The 20,048-nt window shown below is 44.2% G+C and overlaps 1 protein-coding gene across 1 annotated transcript in view; it reads left to right on the top strand.

The window, feature by feature from the left end:
* The window catches only part of LOC112264606 (ubiquitin-conjugating enzyme E2 E2), a 55,208-nt gene extending 35,608 nt beyond the window's left edge, over window positions 1-19,600 (top strand). Inside the window, exons 4-6 of the mRNA XM_024441327.2 lie at window positions 4,199-4,331; window positions 14,173-14,320; window positions 18,254-19,600. Coding sequence (XP_024297095.1) covers window positions 4,199-4,331; window positions 14,173-14,320; window positions 18,254-18,351 — 379 coding nt within the window. The 3' untranslated portion in view covers window positions 18,352-19,600. The remainder of the gene's footprint in view (window positions 1-4,198; window positions 4,332-14,172; window positions 14,321-18,253) is intronic.
* Window positions 19,601-20,048: the final 448 nt, after the last annotated feature.

Below are 20,048 nucleotides of genomic sequence, written 5' to 3'. Positions count from 1 at the left end.
TCATGCTGTCTGGCTGATACTGTCTGCAATATGTAACTAATAAAGTTGTCACTTGATTTCCACATGATCTGTTTACAATAATTAAATTGCCGGATGTCATACAAGTGGAAGTTATGAACCAAATTACAAACCATTGATGCATGACTGTTAGCAATTCAGTATTTATTCCAATCAAGGAATGTGCGCACACACACACATTCTCCAGGGATGGGTTGGTCGGCAATGGGGCCCAAGACAATGGTGACACAATTGGTTTACCGCTCATTGAAAGGTCAAAGGGCATCAGATCTCTTTCTTTCTCCCTTGTCTCGCTCGCTCTCTCTCCCCACTCCTATCCCCTTTCTTCTCCCTCTTCCCAGCCTGCATTTTGCTCCTGAGGATCTGTGCATTGTGAGCAATTAGCTGGCCAAATGAGGACACATAAAGACCAATAACAAGCAGACACTGGCCTTTTAGCTGGAAGGAACAAAAAACTGAAAATAGCTTTTCTGTCGGAGGGATTTGGATGTTTTATCCTCTTTCTGGGCCTTTAACAGTGACCTCAAGCTGATGCTTTATTATGAAGGAGACTCAATGATGGTGTTGCTGATTGTTCACTATAATGACCCTCGTGTGTGTGTGTGTGTGTGTGTGTGTGTGCGTGCGTGCGTGCATGCATTGATGATTGGTTACTTATGGTCCTCAGGTTAGACCTGCTCTAACTGAAGCATCATCAAGGCGTTTATGACACCAATGAAAGACGGTGTAACCAATTCACGTTGACCAGTCAATAATAACCACCTTGTTGGTTCCCTCTTTTGATGATGATTGACATCACAGAGATTGACGTAGAATCTGAGTAATGGCATTCCAATCTGGATGGACATTTTAATAGGTTAAACCAGGTCTAAGGTCATAGCGGTCACAGGGATGATTGAACCACAATCACAAGGTCATGGTTAATATTGAGGTTAATCAATGTGTTAGTGAAACAAGGTGAGAGCAAGGGAGAGGAGAGCGATAACTGACAGGTGTAGGGATTGGGTTTGCAATGTGTCTCTGTGCTGAGGTAGCTAGCTGGTACAATATCATATATCCGTAGGCAGGTATAATCCAGTTAGCCCATAATCTGGAATGGGAGGGATTAGCTTTCCATGGAGTATAAGTACATGGTAATACTGCTGTACTCCCACAGTCTGTGTGTGTGTGTCTGTCTGTCTGCTGGTGTGTCATCCTCTCTCATGGAGTTATGCAGGGTAAGCACTCAGGATATGCTCCTTAGTGATTTGTTATTCCCTTGTGATTTGTTGCCATCCATGCAGTACCCTTGAGCCTAAAAACACACAACACTTCACATATAATATAACGCTCCATGAATAGCAGTGGTGAACCGTGACTATAGGACCTAGGACTTCAGAGGGATGAAAAAAGTAAGGAATCAAGAAAATAACAGAAATGTAGCATCACTTAATGTGCCCGACATCACATCTTCTGTAGTCGGGCCATTCTATTTCTAGTGATGACATGATAAATGATTCAAACAGGCCTGGCTGTGCTTCGGGCTGTCACACACACACACACACACACACACACACACACACACACACACACAGAACCTGCATGGACACAATATGTGACACACCGTATAAAATAATACGACCAGCTAAACAAAACACAATGTTTACACAAACCAAGATTGGCTAACACCACTATCACACTGTCACCAATAGCGACAACAACAGTGTCACATCAAAGGTGACAGGCTCATGGTGCTGAAAGGACTGCTACCGCAATATCCGTGTTCTCCATGGCACTGAAGGAGAGACACTTTTGTTCAAACACATAGACCCGGCTGATTTTTAAAAAAAATCACGTTCATCCCACTAACCGGTGATCTAAAGTTTAAATGTAAGTGTTTCAGTCATTATTTTCAGAGAGCTAGCTATCAAGGGAGCTGTAACAACAACCGTGTTTCAGTCATTATTTTCAGAGCTCGCTAACACCAAGGGAGCTGTAACAACAACCGTGTTTCAGTCATTATTTTCAGAGAGCCAGCTAACAAGGGAGCTGTAACAACAACAATGTTTCAGTCATTATTTTCAGAGAGCCAGCTAACAACAACAGTGTCACTCCCCAGATGATGATCATGTGATTGAGAAGGCCTAGACAATACACCTCTTCCTTTTTCCCCCCTTCTTTTTTTTAAACAGTCCCAACCATTGCAAGTCAAAATGTAATTGGTTCATTCTACTGTCACTCAAATTCTGCTTTAATACAGTTGAATGGCCGAGGCCTTCTATCCAGCTTCTGAAGGCCTATTCAATGGCTGGCTGAGCTAGCTAGATTTTTATACCCAGAGACCACAGAATAAATCCTGATTGGATATTTGTTTCTCTTTAGTATTAAACCTACTCTTTTTAACACACTTTAAAGAGTTAAATTAGATCATTCAAATAATTGTAAAGATGAAATGAAATAGAAATTAAAATAGAACTGTATGTACATTTTTATGAATCCTTAGGCCTTCTCTGGATAGTACGAAGTGTGCTAGTGTAAGATATAGCTGAAGCTACTTTTAGATATGGGCATGTATCCAATGAGCACACGTCTCTTCTAAGTGCTAGGTTAGTGAGAACTGGAGTACAGCTGGCATACAGCTCACCATGCCTTCTTCTGCCTCACTCTCGCTCTCTGACACTCTCTCCTCTCTTTCTTCTCTTTCTACATTCCCCTCCCGCAACAGGAGAGGTAGTGGTGTCAGGGATATCCTCTTGTCATACAACACTTCCCTCTGACTGTCTGGGACATCTCCTCTATCCATACTGCTACCAGTGTCTGTCTGGGACATCTCCTCTATCCATACTGCTACCAGCGCATTTCAGAGCTCTGTAGTGAGGGATTGTCCAATCCCTGCAGCCGTCTGTGATAGTTCCTGTTTTTTTTGCGTGTGATGCCCAGCTGCCGCCTGAGTAAAAAAAGAATCAGGAACTGCCGTGAGTGATGAGGGAGGATGGGTGGGGGGGCGGGGCGACTGTGTGATGTTATAGGGGAGGGAGGGGCAGGGGAGAAGGTAGGGAGGAGTGAGGGATGAGGAAGCCCTGGCAGAAAAAAAGACTGTCTTTGTGATAGTAATATTACATCATCAACAGTCTCTGATATCAGTGAGGCCTGTTTCTACACCATTTATACTTTTATGGTGTGTTATGCTTTTACTTCCCACTATGGTGCTGGAGTGAGGACAGGTCATAAACATTGATAGAGCACAGTACTTCTTTGTTACTGGATAGGGAACCAGTGGTTCCACAAGCCTGGGTTATACATGGGTGTCGCTGTTGGTGCTCTAAACATATCCAGATGCGGTCTGTAGCTTAGAGACTTACTGTGGGAAGAGAGGGGAGAAAATCACTATTTTAGCCAACCATAAGAGGACTAGGAGAGAGTGCCATGTGGAACGTCTGTCTCAACCACCTATAGCAATGGGTTGATTTGACCCACAAACATAGATCTCTCCTAACCACTAAGTCATGTTGTGCAACAATAGCCTAGACCGTGACCACGACCAAAACTATTTACTACTGCCAAGCTGTCTGTCTCCTGGAGGCACACTCTCTCTCTCTCTCTCTCTCTTTCAACTTGTTTCCCACAATTCCTCACTGTGTCCAAAATGGGCAAGACAGAAAATACAGAGGCCTACCTATTTACTACGGACTACAGTTTCAAATGAACGGCTTTAGTGATACACTCACTCGCATTGCATTAATGCCTCCCCTCTCGCTCTCTTTCCGCTGCTTTGGCCCACCTCTCTGCCCATCGCTCTCTTTCTAAAATAGGATTTGATTATTTGTCCTCTCCACTATGTGTAGGAGGAGGAAACGTAACAATGAGACTCGGCAGCAGCCAGCTGCTCTCTAGTCTACACTGTAGTTCTCAAGTACTACAGGGAGGGCAATCTGTCGTGTGTGTGTGTGTGTGTGTGTGTGTGTGTGTGTAGATAACTGCAAAGAGATGTCATGGGCATGTATCTGGTAAAAAGGAGTTATACAGAATAGTTTGATTGATAATGGTTGATAATAAGAGAGATCATTCAGGCTTCTTCTCTCTTTATCTTTCACAACACACACACTGCTGAATCAGGAATTGAGTTACAGAATTAAAATGTAATGTCCTGCTTTCTAAATACATTCTGTATATTGAATTTCTTTCTTCTGTGCCCTTGCAGTGCTGGTCCGAAAGGAGACAACATCTATGAGTGGAGATCCACCATCCTGGGGCCACCAGGCTCTGTGTACGAGGGAGGGGTCTTCTTCCTAGATATCGCCTTTACACCAGACTACCCCTTCAAACCACCCAAGGTAAACACATGTGCATGCTTACACACACACACACACACACACACACACACACACACACACACACACACACACACAGGTATGTATGCTAGACTAGTGCTTGCTCAGGAGCCCATGTTGACTGATTCTGTTTTATTTTTGATTTGGGCCTTGGGTTAGGCTTTGAGGGCGTGAAATACTAAACATCTGCACGACACCGGCTACTTTAGAGACAAACATTAACAGTGCATCAATGGCTACTCTGAAACACAAATAGACAAGTACAGTTGGGGTCGGAAGTTTACATACACCTTAGCCAAATACATTTAAACTCAGTTTTTCACAATTCCTGACATTTAATCAGAGTAAAAATTCCCTGCCTAGGACAGTTAGGATCACCACTTTATTTCAAGAATGTGAAATGTCAGAATAATAGTAGAGAGAATTATTTATTTCAGCTTTTATTTCCTTCATCGCATTCCCAGTGGGTCAGAAGCTTACATACACTCAATTAGTATTTGGTAGCATTGCCTTTAAATTGTTTAACTTGGGTCAAACGTTTTGGGTAGCCTTCCACAAGCTTCCCACAATAAGTTGGGTGAATTCCTCCTGACAAAGCTGGTGTAACTGAGTCAGGTTTTTAGGCCTCCTTGCTCGCACATGCTTTTTCAGTTCTGCCTACACATTTTCTATAGGATTGAGGTCAGGGCTTTGTGATGGCCACTCCAATACCTTGACTTTGTTGTCCTTAAGCCATTTTGCCACAACTTTGGAAGTATGCTTGGGGTCATTGTCCATTTGCAAGACCCATTTGCGACCAAGCTTGAACTTCCTGACTGATGTCTTGAGATGTTGCTTCAATACATCCACATAATTTTCCTCCCTCATGATGCCATCTATTTTGTGAAGTGCACCAGTCCCTCCTGCAGCAAAGCACCCCCACACCATGATGCTGCCACCCCCGTGCGTCACTGTTGGGATGGGGTTCTTCGGCTTGCAAGCCTACCCCTTTTTCCTCCGAACATAACGATGGTCATTATGGCCAAACAGTTCTATTTTTGTTTCATCAGACCAGAGGACATTTCTCCAAAAATTACGATCTTTGTCCCCATGTTCAGTTGCAAACCGTAGTCTGGCTTTTTTATGGCAGTTTCGGAGCAGTGGCTTCTTCGTTGCTGAGCGGCCTTTCAGGTTATGTCGGTATAGGACACTTTTTATTGTGGATATCGATACTTTTGTGCCTGTTTCCTACAGCATTTTCACAAGGTCCTTTGCTGTTGTTCTGGGATTGATTTGTACTTTTCGCACCAAAGCACGTTCATCTCTAGGAGACAGAACACATCTCCTTCCTGAGCGGTATGATGGCTGCGTGGTTACTTGCGTATTATTGTTTGTACAGATGAACGTGGTACCTTCAGGCATTTGGAAATTGCTCCCAAGGATGAACCAGACTTGTGGAGGTCTGCAATTTTTTTCTGAGGTCTTGGTTGATTTCTTTTGATTTTCCCATGATGCCAAGCAAAGAGGAACTGAGTTTGAAGGTAGGCCTTGAAATACATTCACAGGTACACCCCCAATTGACCCAAATTATGTCAATTAGCCTATCAGAAGCTTCTAAAGCCATGACATCATTTTCTGGAATTTTTCCAAGCTGTTTAAAGGCACAGTCAAGTTAGTGTATGTAAACTTCTGACCCACTGGAATTGTGATACAGTGAATTTTAAGTGAAATAATCCGTCTGTAAACAATTGTTGGAAAACTTGTGTCATGCACAAAGTAGCTGTCCTAACTGACTTGCCAAAACTATAGTTTGTTAACAATACATTTGTGGAGTAGTTGAAAAACGTGTTTTAATGACTACAACCTATGTAAACTTCCGACTTCAACTGTACATCTTTATTTTTAGTGCATATTTAAGGATGGGATGTGTTCCCATGTGTTAGTTTTTATTTATTTTTATTCTGAACAGATATCTGGCTTGCCAAGGAGAAGATATTTTGAGAGCTGGAAGGTTTTGAAATAACTTTATTTTAATTTTATTTTTTTACTCCCTTTTCTCCCCAATTTCGTGGTTACCAATTGTTAGTAGTTAAATCAAATCAAATCCAATTTTATTTGTCACATACACATGGTTAGCAGATGTTAATGCGAGTGTACCGAAATGCTTGTGCTTCTAGTTCCGACAATGCATTAATAACCAACAAGTAATCTAACTAACAATTCCAAAACTACTGTCTTATACACAGTGTAAGGGGATAAAGAATATGTACATAAGGATATATGAATGAGTGATGGTACAGAGCAGCATAGGCAAGATACAGTAGATGGTATCGAGTACAGTATATACATATGAGATGAGTATGTAAACAAAGTGGCATAGTTAAAGTGGCTAGTGATACATGTATTACATAAGGATACAGTCGATGATATAGAGTACAGTATATACGTATGCATATGAGATGAATAATGTAGGGTAAGTAACATTATATAAGGTAGCATTGTTTAAAGTGGCTAGTGATATATTTACATCATTTCCCATCAATTCCCATTATTAAAGTGGCTGGAGTTGAGTCAGTGTCAGTGTGTTGGCAGCAGCCACTCAATGTTAGTGGTGGCTGTTTAACAGTCTGATGGCCTTGAGATAGAAGCTGTTTTTCAGTCTCTCGGTCCCAGCTTTGATGCACCTGTACTGACCTCGCCTTCTGGATGATAGCGGGGTGAACAGGCAGTGGCTCGGGTGGTTGATGTCCTTGATGATCTTTATGTAACTGTAACATCGGGTGGTGTAGGTGTCCTGGAGGGCAGGTAGTTTGCCCCCGGTGATGCGTTGTGCAGACCTCACTACCCTCTGGAGAGCCTTACAGTTGAGGGCGGAGCAGTTGCCGTACCAGGCGGTGATACAGCCCGCCAGGATGCTCTCGATTGTGCATCTGTAGAAGTTTGTGAGTGCTTTTGGTGACAAGCCGAATTTCTTCAGCCTCCTGAGGTTGAAGAGGCGCTGCTGCACCTTCTTCACGATGCTGTCTGTGTGAGTGGACCAATTCAGTTTGTCTGTGATGTGTATGCCGAGGATCTTAAAACTTGCTACCCTCTCCACTACTGTTCCATCGATGTGGATAGGGGGGTGTTCCCTCTGCTGTTTCCTGAAGTCCACAATCATCTCCTTAGTTTTGTTGACGTTGAGTGTGAGGTTATTTTCCTGACACCACACTCCGAGGGCCCTCACCTCCTCCCTGTAGGCCGTCTCGTTGTTGTTGGTAATTAAGCCTACCACTGTTGTGACGTCCGCAAACTTGATGATTGAGTTGGAGGCGTGCGTGGCCACGCAGTCGTGGGTGAACAGGGAGTACAGGAGAGGGCTCAGAACGCACCCTTGTGGGGCCCCAGTGTTGAGGATCAGCGGGGAGGAGATGTTGTTGCCTACCCTCACCACCTGGGGGCGGCCCGTCAGGAAGTCCAGTACCCAGTTGCACAGGGCGGGGTCGAGACCCAGGGTCTCGAGCTTGATGACGAGCTTGGAGGGTACTATGGTGTTGAATGCCGAGCTGTAGTCAATGAACAGCATTCTCACATAGGTATTCCTCTTGTCCAGATGGGTTAGGGCAGTGTGCAGTGTGGTTGAGATTGCATCGTCTGTGGACCTATTTGGGGGGTAAGCAAATTGGAGTGGGTCTAGGGTGTCAGGTAGGGTGGAGGTGATATGGTCCTTGACTAGTCTCTCAAAGCACTTCATGATGACGTAAGTGAGTGCTACGGGGCGGTAGTCGTTTAGCTCAGTTACCTTAGCTTTCTTGGGAACAGGAACAATGGTGGCCCTCTTGAAGCATGTGGGAACAGCAGACTGGTATAGGGATTCATTGAATATGTCCGTAAACACACTGGCCAGTTGGTCTGCGTATGCTCTGAGGGCGCGGCTGGGGATGCCGTCTGGGCCTGCAGCCTTGCGAGGGTTAACACGTTTAAATGTCTTACTCACCTCGGCTGCAGTGAAGGAGAGACCGCATGTTTTCGTTGCAGGCCGTGTCAGTGGCACTGTATTGTCCTCAAAGCGGGCAAAAAAGTTATTTAGTCTGCCTGGGAGCAAGACATCCTGGTCCGTGACTGGGCTGGATTTCTTCCTGTAGTCCGTGATTGACTGTATAGACCCTGCCACATGCCTCTTCTGTCTGAGCCGTTGAATTGAGATTCTACTTTGTCTCTGTACTGACGCTTAGCTTGTTTGATAGCCTTGCGGAGGGAATAGCTGCACTGTTTGTATTCGGTCATGTTACCAGACACCTTGCCCTGATTAAAAGCAGTGGTTCGCGCTTTCAGTTTCACGCGATTGCTGCCATCAATCCACGGTTTCTGGTTAGGGAATGTTTTAATCGTTGCTATGGAAACGACATCTTCAACGCACGTTCTAATGAACTCGCACACCGAATCAGCGTATTCGTCAATATTGTTATCTGACGCAATACGAAACATCTCCCAGTCCACGTGATGGAAGCAGTCTTGGAGTGTGGAGTCAGCTTGGTCGGACCAGCGTTGGACTGACCTCAGCGTGGGAGCCTCTTGTTTTAGTTTCTGTCTGTAGGCAGGGATCAACAAAATGAAGTCGTGGTCAGCTTTTCCGAAAGGGGGGCGGGGCAGGGCCTTATATGCGTCGCGGAAGTTAGAGTAACAATGATCCAAGGTCTTTCCACCCCTGGTTGCGCAATCGATATGCTGATAAAATTTAACTTGTTTTCAGATTAGCCTTGTTAAAATCCCCAGCTACAATGAATGCAGCCTCCGGATAAATGGTTTCCAGTTTGCAAAGAGTTAAATAAAGTTCGTTCAGAGCCATCGATGTGTCTGCTTGGGGGGGGATATATACGGCTGTGATTATAATCGAAGAGAGTTCTCTTGGTAGATAATGCGGTCTACATTTGATTGTGAGGAATTCTAAATCAGGTGAACAGAAGGATTTGAGTTACTATCTTGTCTCATCGCTACAACTCCCATACGGGCTTGGGAGAGACGACGGTCGAAAGCCATGCGTCCTCCGAAACCCAACCAAGCCGCACTGCTTCTTAACACAGTGCGCATCCAACCCGGGAGCCAGCCGCACCAACGTGTCGGAGGAAACACCGTACACCTAGCGGCCTGGTTAGCATGCACTGCGCCCGGCACCCCACAGGAGTCGCTAGTGCGCGATGAGACAGGATGTCCCTACCGGCCAAGCCCTCCCTAACCCGGACGACGCTAGGCCAATTGTGCGTCGCCCCATGGACCTCCCGGTCGCAGCCGGCTGCGACTGAGCCTGGACTCGAACCCAGAGATTTGAATAGAAGAAAATAACAACCGACAGAGAGAAGCTGGTGAATAAACTTTCTGGGCTCTGTTCACTGGCATACCAGACACCCCCGCAAGGTGGGGTTGGCCCACGAGCTCTGGGGTCCCATGCACCTGTCATCGATGTCTTTTTTAAATGGAATAAATCATTTTTACAGTAATCCTCCAAAAGTAATTTATAATCCTTTTGAATTTAAACAAGTACTACTCTTGGGCTTCAGGAATGTGACTGAAAAAGTGAAATATATATATATATATATATATATATATTAGCTTTATTTAACTAGGCAAGTCAGTTAAGAACAAATTCTTATTTTTAATGACGACCTAGGAATAGTGGGTTAACTCCCTTGCTCAGGGTCAGAACAACCGATTTTTACCTTGTCAGCTCGGGGATTCATTCTTGCAACCTTTCAGTTACTAGTCCAACGCTCTAACCACTAGGCTACCTGCCGCCCCATGAGGGGATATCAGTGAATAAATGCCGTGGTCAAGGCTATGAGGGCACCAGTGCAATGAGTGGAGCTTTCTCAGGTGTTCAAAAGCAGACTGAGAGCCTAATGCTTCTTAGGTCGTTATTTCTGAGTTTTATTTGAGAAAATGATCTCTCCACAGAAACGACAGTGACGGGGATGGTAAAACCAGCCATATCAACATCAGGGAAACTGTGCAGAAGGGAGTTGTGCTTTAAATACAGCAGTTCTGTAACGTCTTTACTGGGGCCTCTCGTTCTCCTCAATTGCCGACCTCATCGCGTTATGGAAAGAGATGAACTGTATAGGAAGCTCTGGGGACAGGTCGTCTGGATACGGGACAGATGCTAAATTGGCAGATCCAAACAGATTGTCATTTTTAGCAGACAAGCCGTTTGCGATTTCTTTCATACTGGTGAACCGGCTTTTGAGTTGTGTAGTTGCAATATCAACAGTCCCTTGTCTCTGGTATATCTTGGCATGCATCACTCAAGACTAAGTTTAAATTGTGTGCAGCACAATGGACATACAGTATAATGCACAATGTCTCAGGAAAGACTGTCTGGTTTGACAATACTCGGTATAGAAACTGTGTATTGCCAGTGTTATGTTATGTGTTCAGTGGTATTGAGAAAATAATATGTGCAGATGAATATCGTCTCTGAGCTCTGTTCAGTGATTATTGAGAAAATAATCTATGCAGGTGTGTTGATTGGGGATCAGCCCTGAGACCGTTTAGTTTAGTGATTGCCTCAGGATGTGTGGCTTCTCTCTGGCTGTCGTCATCTCTAACCTTTCTTCTTCTCTCTCTCTCTCTCTCTCTTTCTCTCCCTCAGTCACTTTCTCTACCTTTCTTCTTCTCTCTCTGCCCTCTGCTGACTGAGGATTAAAGGAAACATATCTGCTGATCTGAGAGACAGACCTCCCGCTGGGTTTATTTGATTTATTTATTTCACCTTTATTTAACCAGGTAGGCAAGTTGAAAACAAGTTCTCATTTACAATTGCGACCTGGCCAAGATAAAGCAAAGCAGTTCGACACATACAACGACACAGAGTTACACATGGAGTAAAACAAACATACAGTCAATAATACAGTATAAACAAGTCTATATACGATGTGAGCAAATGAGGTGAGATAAGGGAGGTAAAGGCAAAAAAAGGCCATGGTGGCAAAGTAAATACAATATAGCAAGTAAAACACTGGAATGGTAGATTTGCAATGGAAGAATGTGCAAAGTAGAAATAAAAATAATGGGGTGCAAAGGAGCAAAATAAATAAATAGATTAAATACAGTAGGGAAAGAGGTAGTTGTTTGGGCTAAATTATAGGTGGGCTATGTACCGGTGCAGTAATCTGTGAGCTGCTCTGACAGTTGGTGCTTAAAGCTAGTGAGGGAGATAAGTGTTTCCAGTTTCAGAGATTTTTGTAGTTCGTTCCAGTCATTGGCAGCAGAGAACTGGAAGGAGAGGCGGCCAAAGAAAGAATTGGTTTTGGGGATGACTAGAGAGATATACCTGCTGGAGCGTGTGCTACAGGTGGGAGATGCTATGGTGACCAGTGAGCTGAGATAAGGGGGGACTTTACCTAGCAGGGTCTTGTAGATGACCTGGAGCCAGTGGGTTTGGCGACGAGTATGAAGCGAAGGCCAGCCAACGAGAGCGTACAGGTCGCAATGGTGGGTAGTATATGGGGCTTTGGTGACAAAACGGATTGCACTGTGATAGACTGCATCCAATTTGTTGAGTAGGGTATTGGAGGCTATTTTGTAAATGACATCGCCAAAGTCGAGGATTGGTAGGATGGTCAGTTTTACAAGGTTATGTTTGGCAGCATGAGTGAAGGATGCTTTGTTGCGAAATAGGAAGCCAATTCTAGATTTAACTTTGGATTGGAGATGTTTGATATGGGTCTGGAAGGAGAGTTTACAGTCTAACCAGACACCTAAGTATTTGTAGTTGTCCACGTATTCTAAGTCAGAGCCGTCCAGAGTAGTGATGTTGGGCAGGTGGGCAGGTGCAGGTAGTGATCGGTTGAAGAGCATGCATTTAGTTTTACTTGTATTTAAGAGCAATTGGAGGCCACGGAAGGAGAGTTGTATGGCATTGAAGCTTGACTGGAGGGTTGTTAACACAGTGTCCAAAGAAGGGCCAGAAGTATACAGAATGGTGTCGTCTGCGTAGAGGTGGATCAGAGACTCACCAGCAGCAAGAGCAACCTCATTGATGTATACAGAGAAGAGAGTCGGTCCAAGAATTGAACCCTGTGGCACCCCCATAGAGACTGCCAGAGGTCCGGACAGCAGACCCTCCGATTTGACACACTGAACTCTATCAGAGAAGTAGTTGGTGAACCAGGGGAGGCAATCATTTGAGAAACCAAGGCTGTTTAGTCTGCCAATGAGGATGTGGTGATTGACAGAGTCGAAAGCCTTGGCCAGATCAATGAATACGGCTGCACAGTAATGTTTCTTATCGATGGCGGTTAAGATATCGTTTAGGACCTTGAGCGTGGCTGAGGTGCATCCATGACCAGCTCTGAAACCAGATTGCATAGCAGAGAAGGTATGGTGAGATTCGAAATGGTCGGTAATCTGTTTGTTGACTCGGCTTTCGAAGACCTTAGAAAGGCATTGTAGGATAGATATAGGTCTGTAGCAGTTTGGGTCAAGAGTGTCCCCGCCTTTGAAGAGGGGGATGACCGCAGCTGCTTTCCAATCTTTGGGAATCTCAGACGACACGAAAGAGAGGTTGAACAGGCTAGTAATAGGGGTGGCAACAATTTCGGCAGATCATTTTAGAAAGAAAGGGTCCAGATTGTCTAGCCCGGCTGATTTGTAGGGGTCCAGATTTTGCAGCTCTTTCAGAACATCAGCTGAACGGATTTGGGAGAAGGAGAAATGGGGAAGGCTTGGGCGAGTTGCTGTGGGGGTGCAGTGCTGTTGACCGGGGTAGGAGTAGCCAGGTGGAAAGCATGGCCAGCCGTAGAAAAATGCTTATTGAAATTCTCAATTATGGTGGATTTATCAGTGGTGACAGTGTTTCCTATCTTCAGTGCAGTGGGCAGCTGGGAGGAGGTGTTCTTATTCTCCATGGACTTTACAGTGTCCCAGAACTTTTTTGAGTTAGTGTTGCAGGAAGCAAATTTCTGCTTGAAAAAGCTAGCCTTGGCTTTTCTAACTGCCTGTGTATAATGGTTTCTAGCTTCCCTGAACAGCTGCATATCACGGGGGCTGTTCGATGCTAATGCAGAACGCCATAGTAAATTTCTTGAATGGGGCATGTTTATTTAAGATGGTTAGGAAGGCATTTAAAAAAAATATCCAGGCATCCTCTAATGACGGGATGAGATCAATATCCTTCCAGGATACCCCGACCAGGTCAATTAGAAAGGCCTGCTCGCTGAAGTGTTTCAGGGAGCGTTTGACAGTGATGAGTGGAGGTCATTTGACCGCTGACCCATTACGGATGCAGGCAATGAGGCAGTGATCGCTGAGATCTTTGTTGAAGACAGTATAGGTGTATTTAGAGGGTTGGGTTGGGTTGGGTTGGGAGGGCGAGCGGGCAGGCAGGAAGGAAGAAAGGAAGGAACAGGGTACACAAATACCACAGACTAGACCAGCAGGTCCCCTCCACACCTTGGGATAGCCTGGGAGATTATGCAGCTTTTTTGGAGCACAGTTTCCACAAGCAGGCCAGCATGGTTAATCACTCATTAAGTGATTGAGAGTGAGTGAGTCAGCTAGTGAGTGAGTGAGTCAGCTAGTGAGTGAGTGAGTGAGTCAGCTAGGGAGTGAGTGAGTGAGTCAGCTAGGGAGTGAGTGAGTGAGTGAGTCAGCTAGGGAGTGAGTGAGTCAGCTAGGGAGTGAGTGAGTGAGTGAGTGAGTCAGTGGAAGGCTGCACCCCCCAGAGGTCGGAGGTGGCTCCCTAAGGATGTGTGGTCTCTTGTCTTCCTGTTATTTTTCACTCTGCTTCTTCTGTGTTACTGGCACAAAGAGATGCTCAGCTCCCCAAGGACTGGAAAGAGCACATAAACCCCAGAGTGTATTGATATAGATGTACTTTGTTGTTTCCTAGGTGACATTCCGTACCAGGATCTACCACTGTAACATCAACAGTCAGGGTGTGATCTGTCTGGACATCCTGAAGGACAACTGGAGCCCCGCCCTCACCATCTCCAAGGTGCTGCTGTCCATCTGCTCCCTGCTCACTGACTGCAACCCTGGTGAGTGATACCCCAATCAACCAAACAGACAGAGAGACTCGAGAGAAGTGTCTCTCACTTTTATTATCTATTTCACTTGCTTTGGCAATGTACACATAAGTTTCCCATGCCAATAAAGCCATTAAATTGAAATTGAGAGAGAGGGAGCGCGTGTGAGAGACGACACACGAGAGACACGACACACGAGAGAGAAAGTACTATCTCATCCTGGAATTTACAAGGTCTGAGGTAATCTGCCTTTAACCTAAAGAGCAAGAACCAAGACTTCATCAAAGAAATTGGAAATACAGACACTGGTTGCCCTCCAGGTTACAGAGAGCTGGTAGTCCCATCCACCAAACTACCAGGTGTGAAACAGGGAAGAGACTCAGTAGGTATGCTAATCTGGTATAGAGCAGACCTAACCCATTCTATTAAATTCTTCAAAACAGGAACATTTTATATCTGGCGAGAAATTTATCAGGAAATGATCTCATCAGAGAAAAATGTCCTCATGTGTGCTACCTATATCCCCCCAATAGAATCCCCATACTTTAACGATGACAGCTTCTCCATCCTAGAGGGGGAGATCAACAATTTCCAGGCCCAGGGACATGTACTAGTCTGTGGTGACCTAAATGCCTGAACCTGACACTCACCACACAGGGGGACAAACACCTACCTGGAGGTGACAGTATGCCCTCCCAAATATGCCCCCCTAGACACAACGATTACAAAACAACCAAGAAAAATGGGTCACAACTCCTGCAGCTTTGTCGCATGCTGGGTCTGTACATAGCCAATGGTAGGCTTCAAGAGGACTCCTATGGTAGAAACACCGACAGCTCATCCCTTGGCTGTAGTACTGTAGACTACTTTATCACTGACCTCAACCCAGAGTCTCTCAGAGCGTTCACAGTCAGCCCACTGACACCACATCAGATCACCGTAAAATCACAGTCTACCTGAAGAGACCAATACTCAATCATGAGGCATCAAAGCCAAAGGAGCTATTAAGAAATGCTGTAGATGGGAGGAAAGTGTGTAGAAACCTACCAAAAAACAATTAGGCAACAACAAATTCAATCCCTTTTAGACAAATTCCTGGACAAAACATTCCACTGTAATAGTAAAGGTGTAAACTTGGCAGTAGAAAGCCTAAACAGTATACTTGACCTTTTCAGATTCCTTATCAAATTAAAAAATTCCAAGCAGACAACCTAAGAAAATGAAGAACAATGACAAATGGTTTGATGAAGAATGCTAAAACCTAAGAAAGAAATTGACAAACCTATTCAACCAAAAACATAGAGACACACTGGTCAGAATGTGTCAGAAAACCTGAGTCTACACCTAAAACAATACAGAAATACACTACGGAAAAAGAAGGAACAGCACGTCAGAAATCATCTCGATGTAATTGAAGAATCCATATAATCTAACCACTTCTGGAACACAAACAAACAACCACACGAAGAGTTTTCAAAATGGAGATGTGTGGATAAACCACTTCTCAAATCTTTTTGGCTCTATAACAAAGAATAAACATATACATGATCAATTAGAAATCTTAGAATCAGCTATTAAAAACTACCAGAACCCACTGGATTCTCCAATTACATTGAATGAACTACAGGACAAAATACAAACCCTCCAATCCAAAAAGGTGGTGTTGATGAAATCCTACATGAAATTATAAAATATACAGACAACAAATTCCAATTGGCTATACTTAAACTCTTTTCACATCATCTTTAGCTCTGGCATCTTCCCCAATATTTGGAACCAAGGACTGATAACCCTAATCCACAAAAGTGGAGACAAATTTGACCCCAATAACTACTGTGGGAAATGCTTCAACTGCAACCTTGGGAAAATCCTCTGCATTATCATTAACAGCAGACTTGTACATTTCCTCAGTGAAAACGATGTACTGAGCAAATGTGAAATTGGCTTTTTACCAAGTTACCATACGACAGACCAACTTTTCACACTGCACACCCTAATTGACAAACAAAACAAAGGCAAAGTTTTCTCATGCTTTGTTGACTTCAAAAACGCGTTTCACTCAATTTGGCTTTGGATCTGCTATACAATTTGATGGAATGTGGTGTTGGGGGAAAAGCATACGACGTTATAAAATCCATGTACACAAACAAGTGTGCAGTTAAAATGGCCAAAAAACAAACACATTTCTTTCCACAAGGCCGTGGGGTGAGACAGGGATGCAGCTTAAGCCCCACCCTCTTCAACATGTATATCAACGAATTGGCGAGGGCACTAAAACAGTCTGCAGCACCCGGCCTCACCCTACTAGAATCTGAAGTCAAATGTCTACTGTTTGCTGATGATCTGGTGCTTCTGTCTCCAACCAAGCAGGGCCTACAGCAGCACCTAGATATTCTGCACAGATACTGTCAAACCTGGGCCCTGACAGTAAATCTCAGTAAGACCAGAATAATGGTGTTCCAAAAAAGGTGAACAATCTGAGAGACAATGCAAGAAGGGCCAACTATGCCATCGAAGGGAACATAAACTTTGGCATACCAATTAGGATCTGGCCAAAAATAATACTTAAATCAGTTTTAGAACCTATTGCCCTTTATGGTTGTGAGGTCTGGGGTCCGCTCACCAACCAAGAATTCACAAAATGGGGGAAAAACACCAAATTGAGTAATAAAAAGTAACACAATAAAATAACAATAACGAGGCTATACACAGGGGATTCTCATCAGTCTGGTCATTACTTCCCCTCCTCCCCCCTCGGGGGGCCCTCTCCCTCCCTCCCAGACCCCTTCCCACATTGCATAGTGGGTTTGGAGCTGTCGCTGTGGGCTCCAAGTCTAAATAGCCTCCCACCCACTCCCCCACAACTCCCCCTCCTCCCCTCCCCTTAAGGTGTCCTTATTCATGCAGTAGTATGGGGTCTAGAGGATCAATGGAATATTATGGGATATAGCTAATTAAAGGAGGAGAGGGCAGAATGACACTTAATGAACCCTCACAGGCACAATTGTATAATTCCTGGCTGTCTGGGTTGGGGTGCCACAAGGAGACCTTGCACAGTGCTCTGTAGCTCTTCACCCTTTACCTCAGCCTAGCTGCGCTGGGGCCCTGATCCCACTCACCCAACCAGCACCTGGAGCTCAGCAGGGGGGCTGCCATTTGAATGATTTTGAATTTTCCACCCATAGAAGTAGAATGAATGGAAAGGGCATCTTCATTCAAGTCAATGATGGTATAATGGGTGGAATGGCAGCCATACGGAGTATACCCATACCAGGAAGTAAAAGCAGGAAGTGTACCCTTCAATCTGTGCTGTGATTTGTTGAATCAACTCAACTGACATTATAAAAAATATATTCCATTGAATGAGCCACGTCAGTTTGAATCAGTTGATAGAACATTCCAAAAGACCATGGAAATGATTGCATCACAATACCAGGCAGGCATTGTGAGTGTACCTGTGAGTTTACCAGTCAGATTGCCAGGGTTAGAGCTTCCACACCCATTATATTCATTCTATTTCTATGGTTGCACATCCCTGAATACACCCCTGGTCAGAGTGTGTCACTGTGATGTGCTGTAAAGGGAATATGTCTCTGTCATTTTGCTTCACCCACCTTTCCTGTAGTACTAGTCAAGCCTGCTGTGAACACTTGATTCACATGATGTCTGTAAAAGTGTCTGCTATTTTGTATGTCATATAATTATAGAGTGTCCTACTTGAGATGAACGGGGCTTCACGACATGGAAAATGATTCATGGGTTTTTCCCATTTAAGATGTTAAAGGTATCAAGGTAGTCTGTAAAAATCATAGTTAATGGAAGCAAATCATTTATCTGAATAGTTGGGGTGACAGTTTCTGACTGTAATCAAACAACCAATGGATGTGATGGGACGTGATTTAATGGTGGTTAAAATGTCATCCATGTTGTTCTCCCTCCTCACAGCTGACCCTCTGGTAGGAAGCATCGCCACCCAGTACACAACCAACAGACCAGAGCACGACAGGATAGCCAAACAGTGGACCAAGAGATACGCCACATAGTCTGACAGCAAGGACCTCCACTGTCCCCCTCCCAGACCCACCGCCACCACCCAAAATCTGTGGAGTACACCGACCCCTCACCCCTCCGCCCCTAGCCTGGCCCCAGATCTGGTTGTGTTGTAGAGCCAACTCCTATAGTCATCGCATGCCAAACAATGAATTATTGGTGTGTTTGGTATGACAATGATGAATTACATTGACATTTATGTCATTTAGCAGACGCTCTTATCCAGAGCGACTTACAGTTAGACCAATAGTATTTGGCTATACAGCACAAACAGATTTGGGACAAAGCTACTTGCCCCCCACTCTGAGCCCCAAATCTGTGGAAGCACACCCACCTGACCTGATCCCCCCTTTCCTCATCACAGATGGCACCTTCATTGGGGAGTACGGACTCATAGTAATGGCTGGAACTGAGTGAATGGTATCAAACACATGGCACACCCAACCCACCTCTGACAACATGAACTGTTATTTGTCCCATGCAGACACTTGATCACTTCTTTTTTTTTTATACAAAGAGTATATTGGGAATTTCTTTCCAATACACCGAATGTTGATATGGTCATGAAAGCTTTAATACTGTTATTCTTGTTGTTGTTCGTATTATTACATCGTTTATTGCTTTTTTTATATGCATTATCATGAGTTTTTTTAATACTAGACCCTTTATGTGATTGATGAAAAATGTATTCTATTCTAGTGCATTCTAGTCCATGCATTCTAGAGCTCATGCATTAAAGACTCCATGCATTCTAGAGCCCATGCATTAAAGACTCCATGCATTCTAGAGCCCATGCATTAAAGACTCCATGCATTCTAGAGCCCATGCATTAAAGAATCCATGTATTCTAGAGCCCATGCATTAGACTCCATGCATTCTAGAGCCCATGCATTAAAGACTCCATGCATTCTAGAGCCCATGCATTAAAGACTCCATGTATTCTAGAGCCCATGCATTAGACTCCATGCATTCTAGAGCCCATGCATTAAAGACTCCATGCATTCTAGAGCCCATGCATTAAAGACTCCATGTATTCTAGAGCCCGTGCAATTAGACTCCATGCATTCTAGAGCCCATGCATTAAAGACTCCATGCATTCTAGAGCCCATGCATTAAAGACTCCATGCATTCTAGAGCCCATGCATTAAAGACTCCATGCATTCTAGAGCCCATGCATTAAAGACTCCATGCATTCTAGAGCCCATGCATTAAAGACTCCATGCATTCTAGAGCCCATGCATTCTATTAAGTGTTGTTTAAGAGGCCAGCTTCAATTTAAGCCTGTCTGCAGAATTAGTGTCTACAAATGCAGAGTGGACTTTATTCTATGATTAATCATTTGATGTTATTTTTCTGCCCCAAGAAGTTATTGACATGACAGTAAGGCTGTCTGGATCTGTGTGTAGCTGGTCTTACTGCTCACCTCCTGTGGTGCTAGCCAGCTGGCAGTTGTTTGCTGTACATTTGCCTTGTGAGAATACATACTTATTGAATACTCAATTAAACACTGGTTGTAATGTTAATTCTAGCTCGGCTAATCTGTTGCTAATGTGTTCACTGGGGGTCCTCTTCACTGGGTTAACCATGTTGATTTGAATGCAAAATCAATCATATTTACTGCTGTTCAATGGTCATTCAAATATGAACATTATTAAATGCACTAAAGAGGAACAATGGGTACATATTGAAG

The sequence above is a fragment of the Oncorhynchus tshawytscha genome, linkage group LG13 (assembly GCF_018296145.1).
Source record: "Oncorhynchus tshawytscha isolate Ot180627B linkage group LG13, Otsh_v2.0, whole genome shotgun sequence".
Classification (NCBI taxonomy): Eukaryota; Metazoa; Chordata; class Actinopteri; order Salmoniformes; family Salmonidae; genus Oncorhynchus; species Oncorhynchus tshawytscha.
The sequence above is the reverse complement of the archived record's forward strand: the minus strand, read 5'-3'. Positions and strand labels throughout refer to the sequence as shown.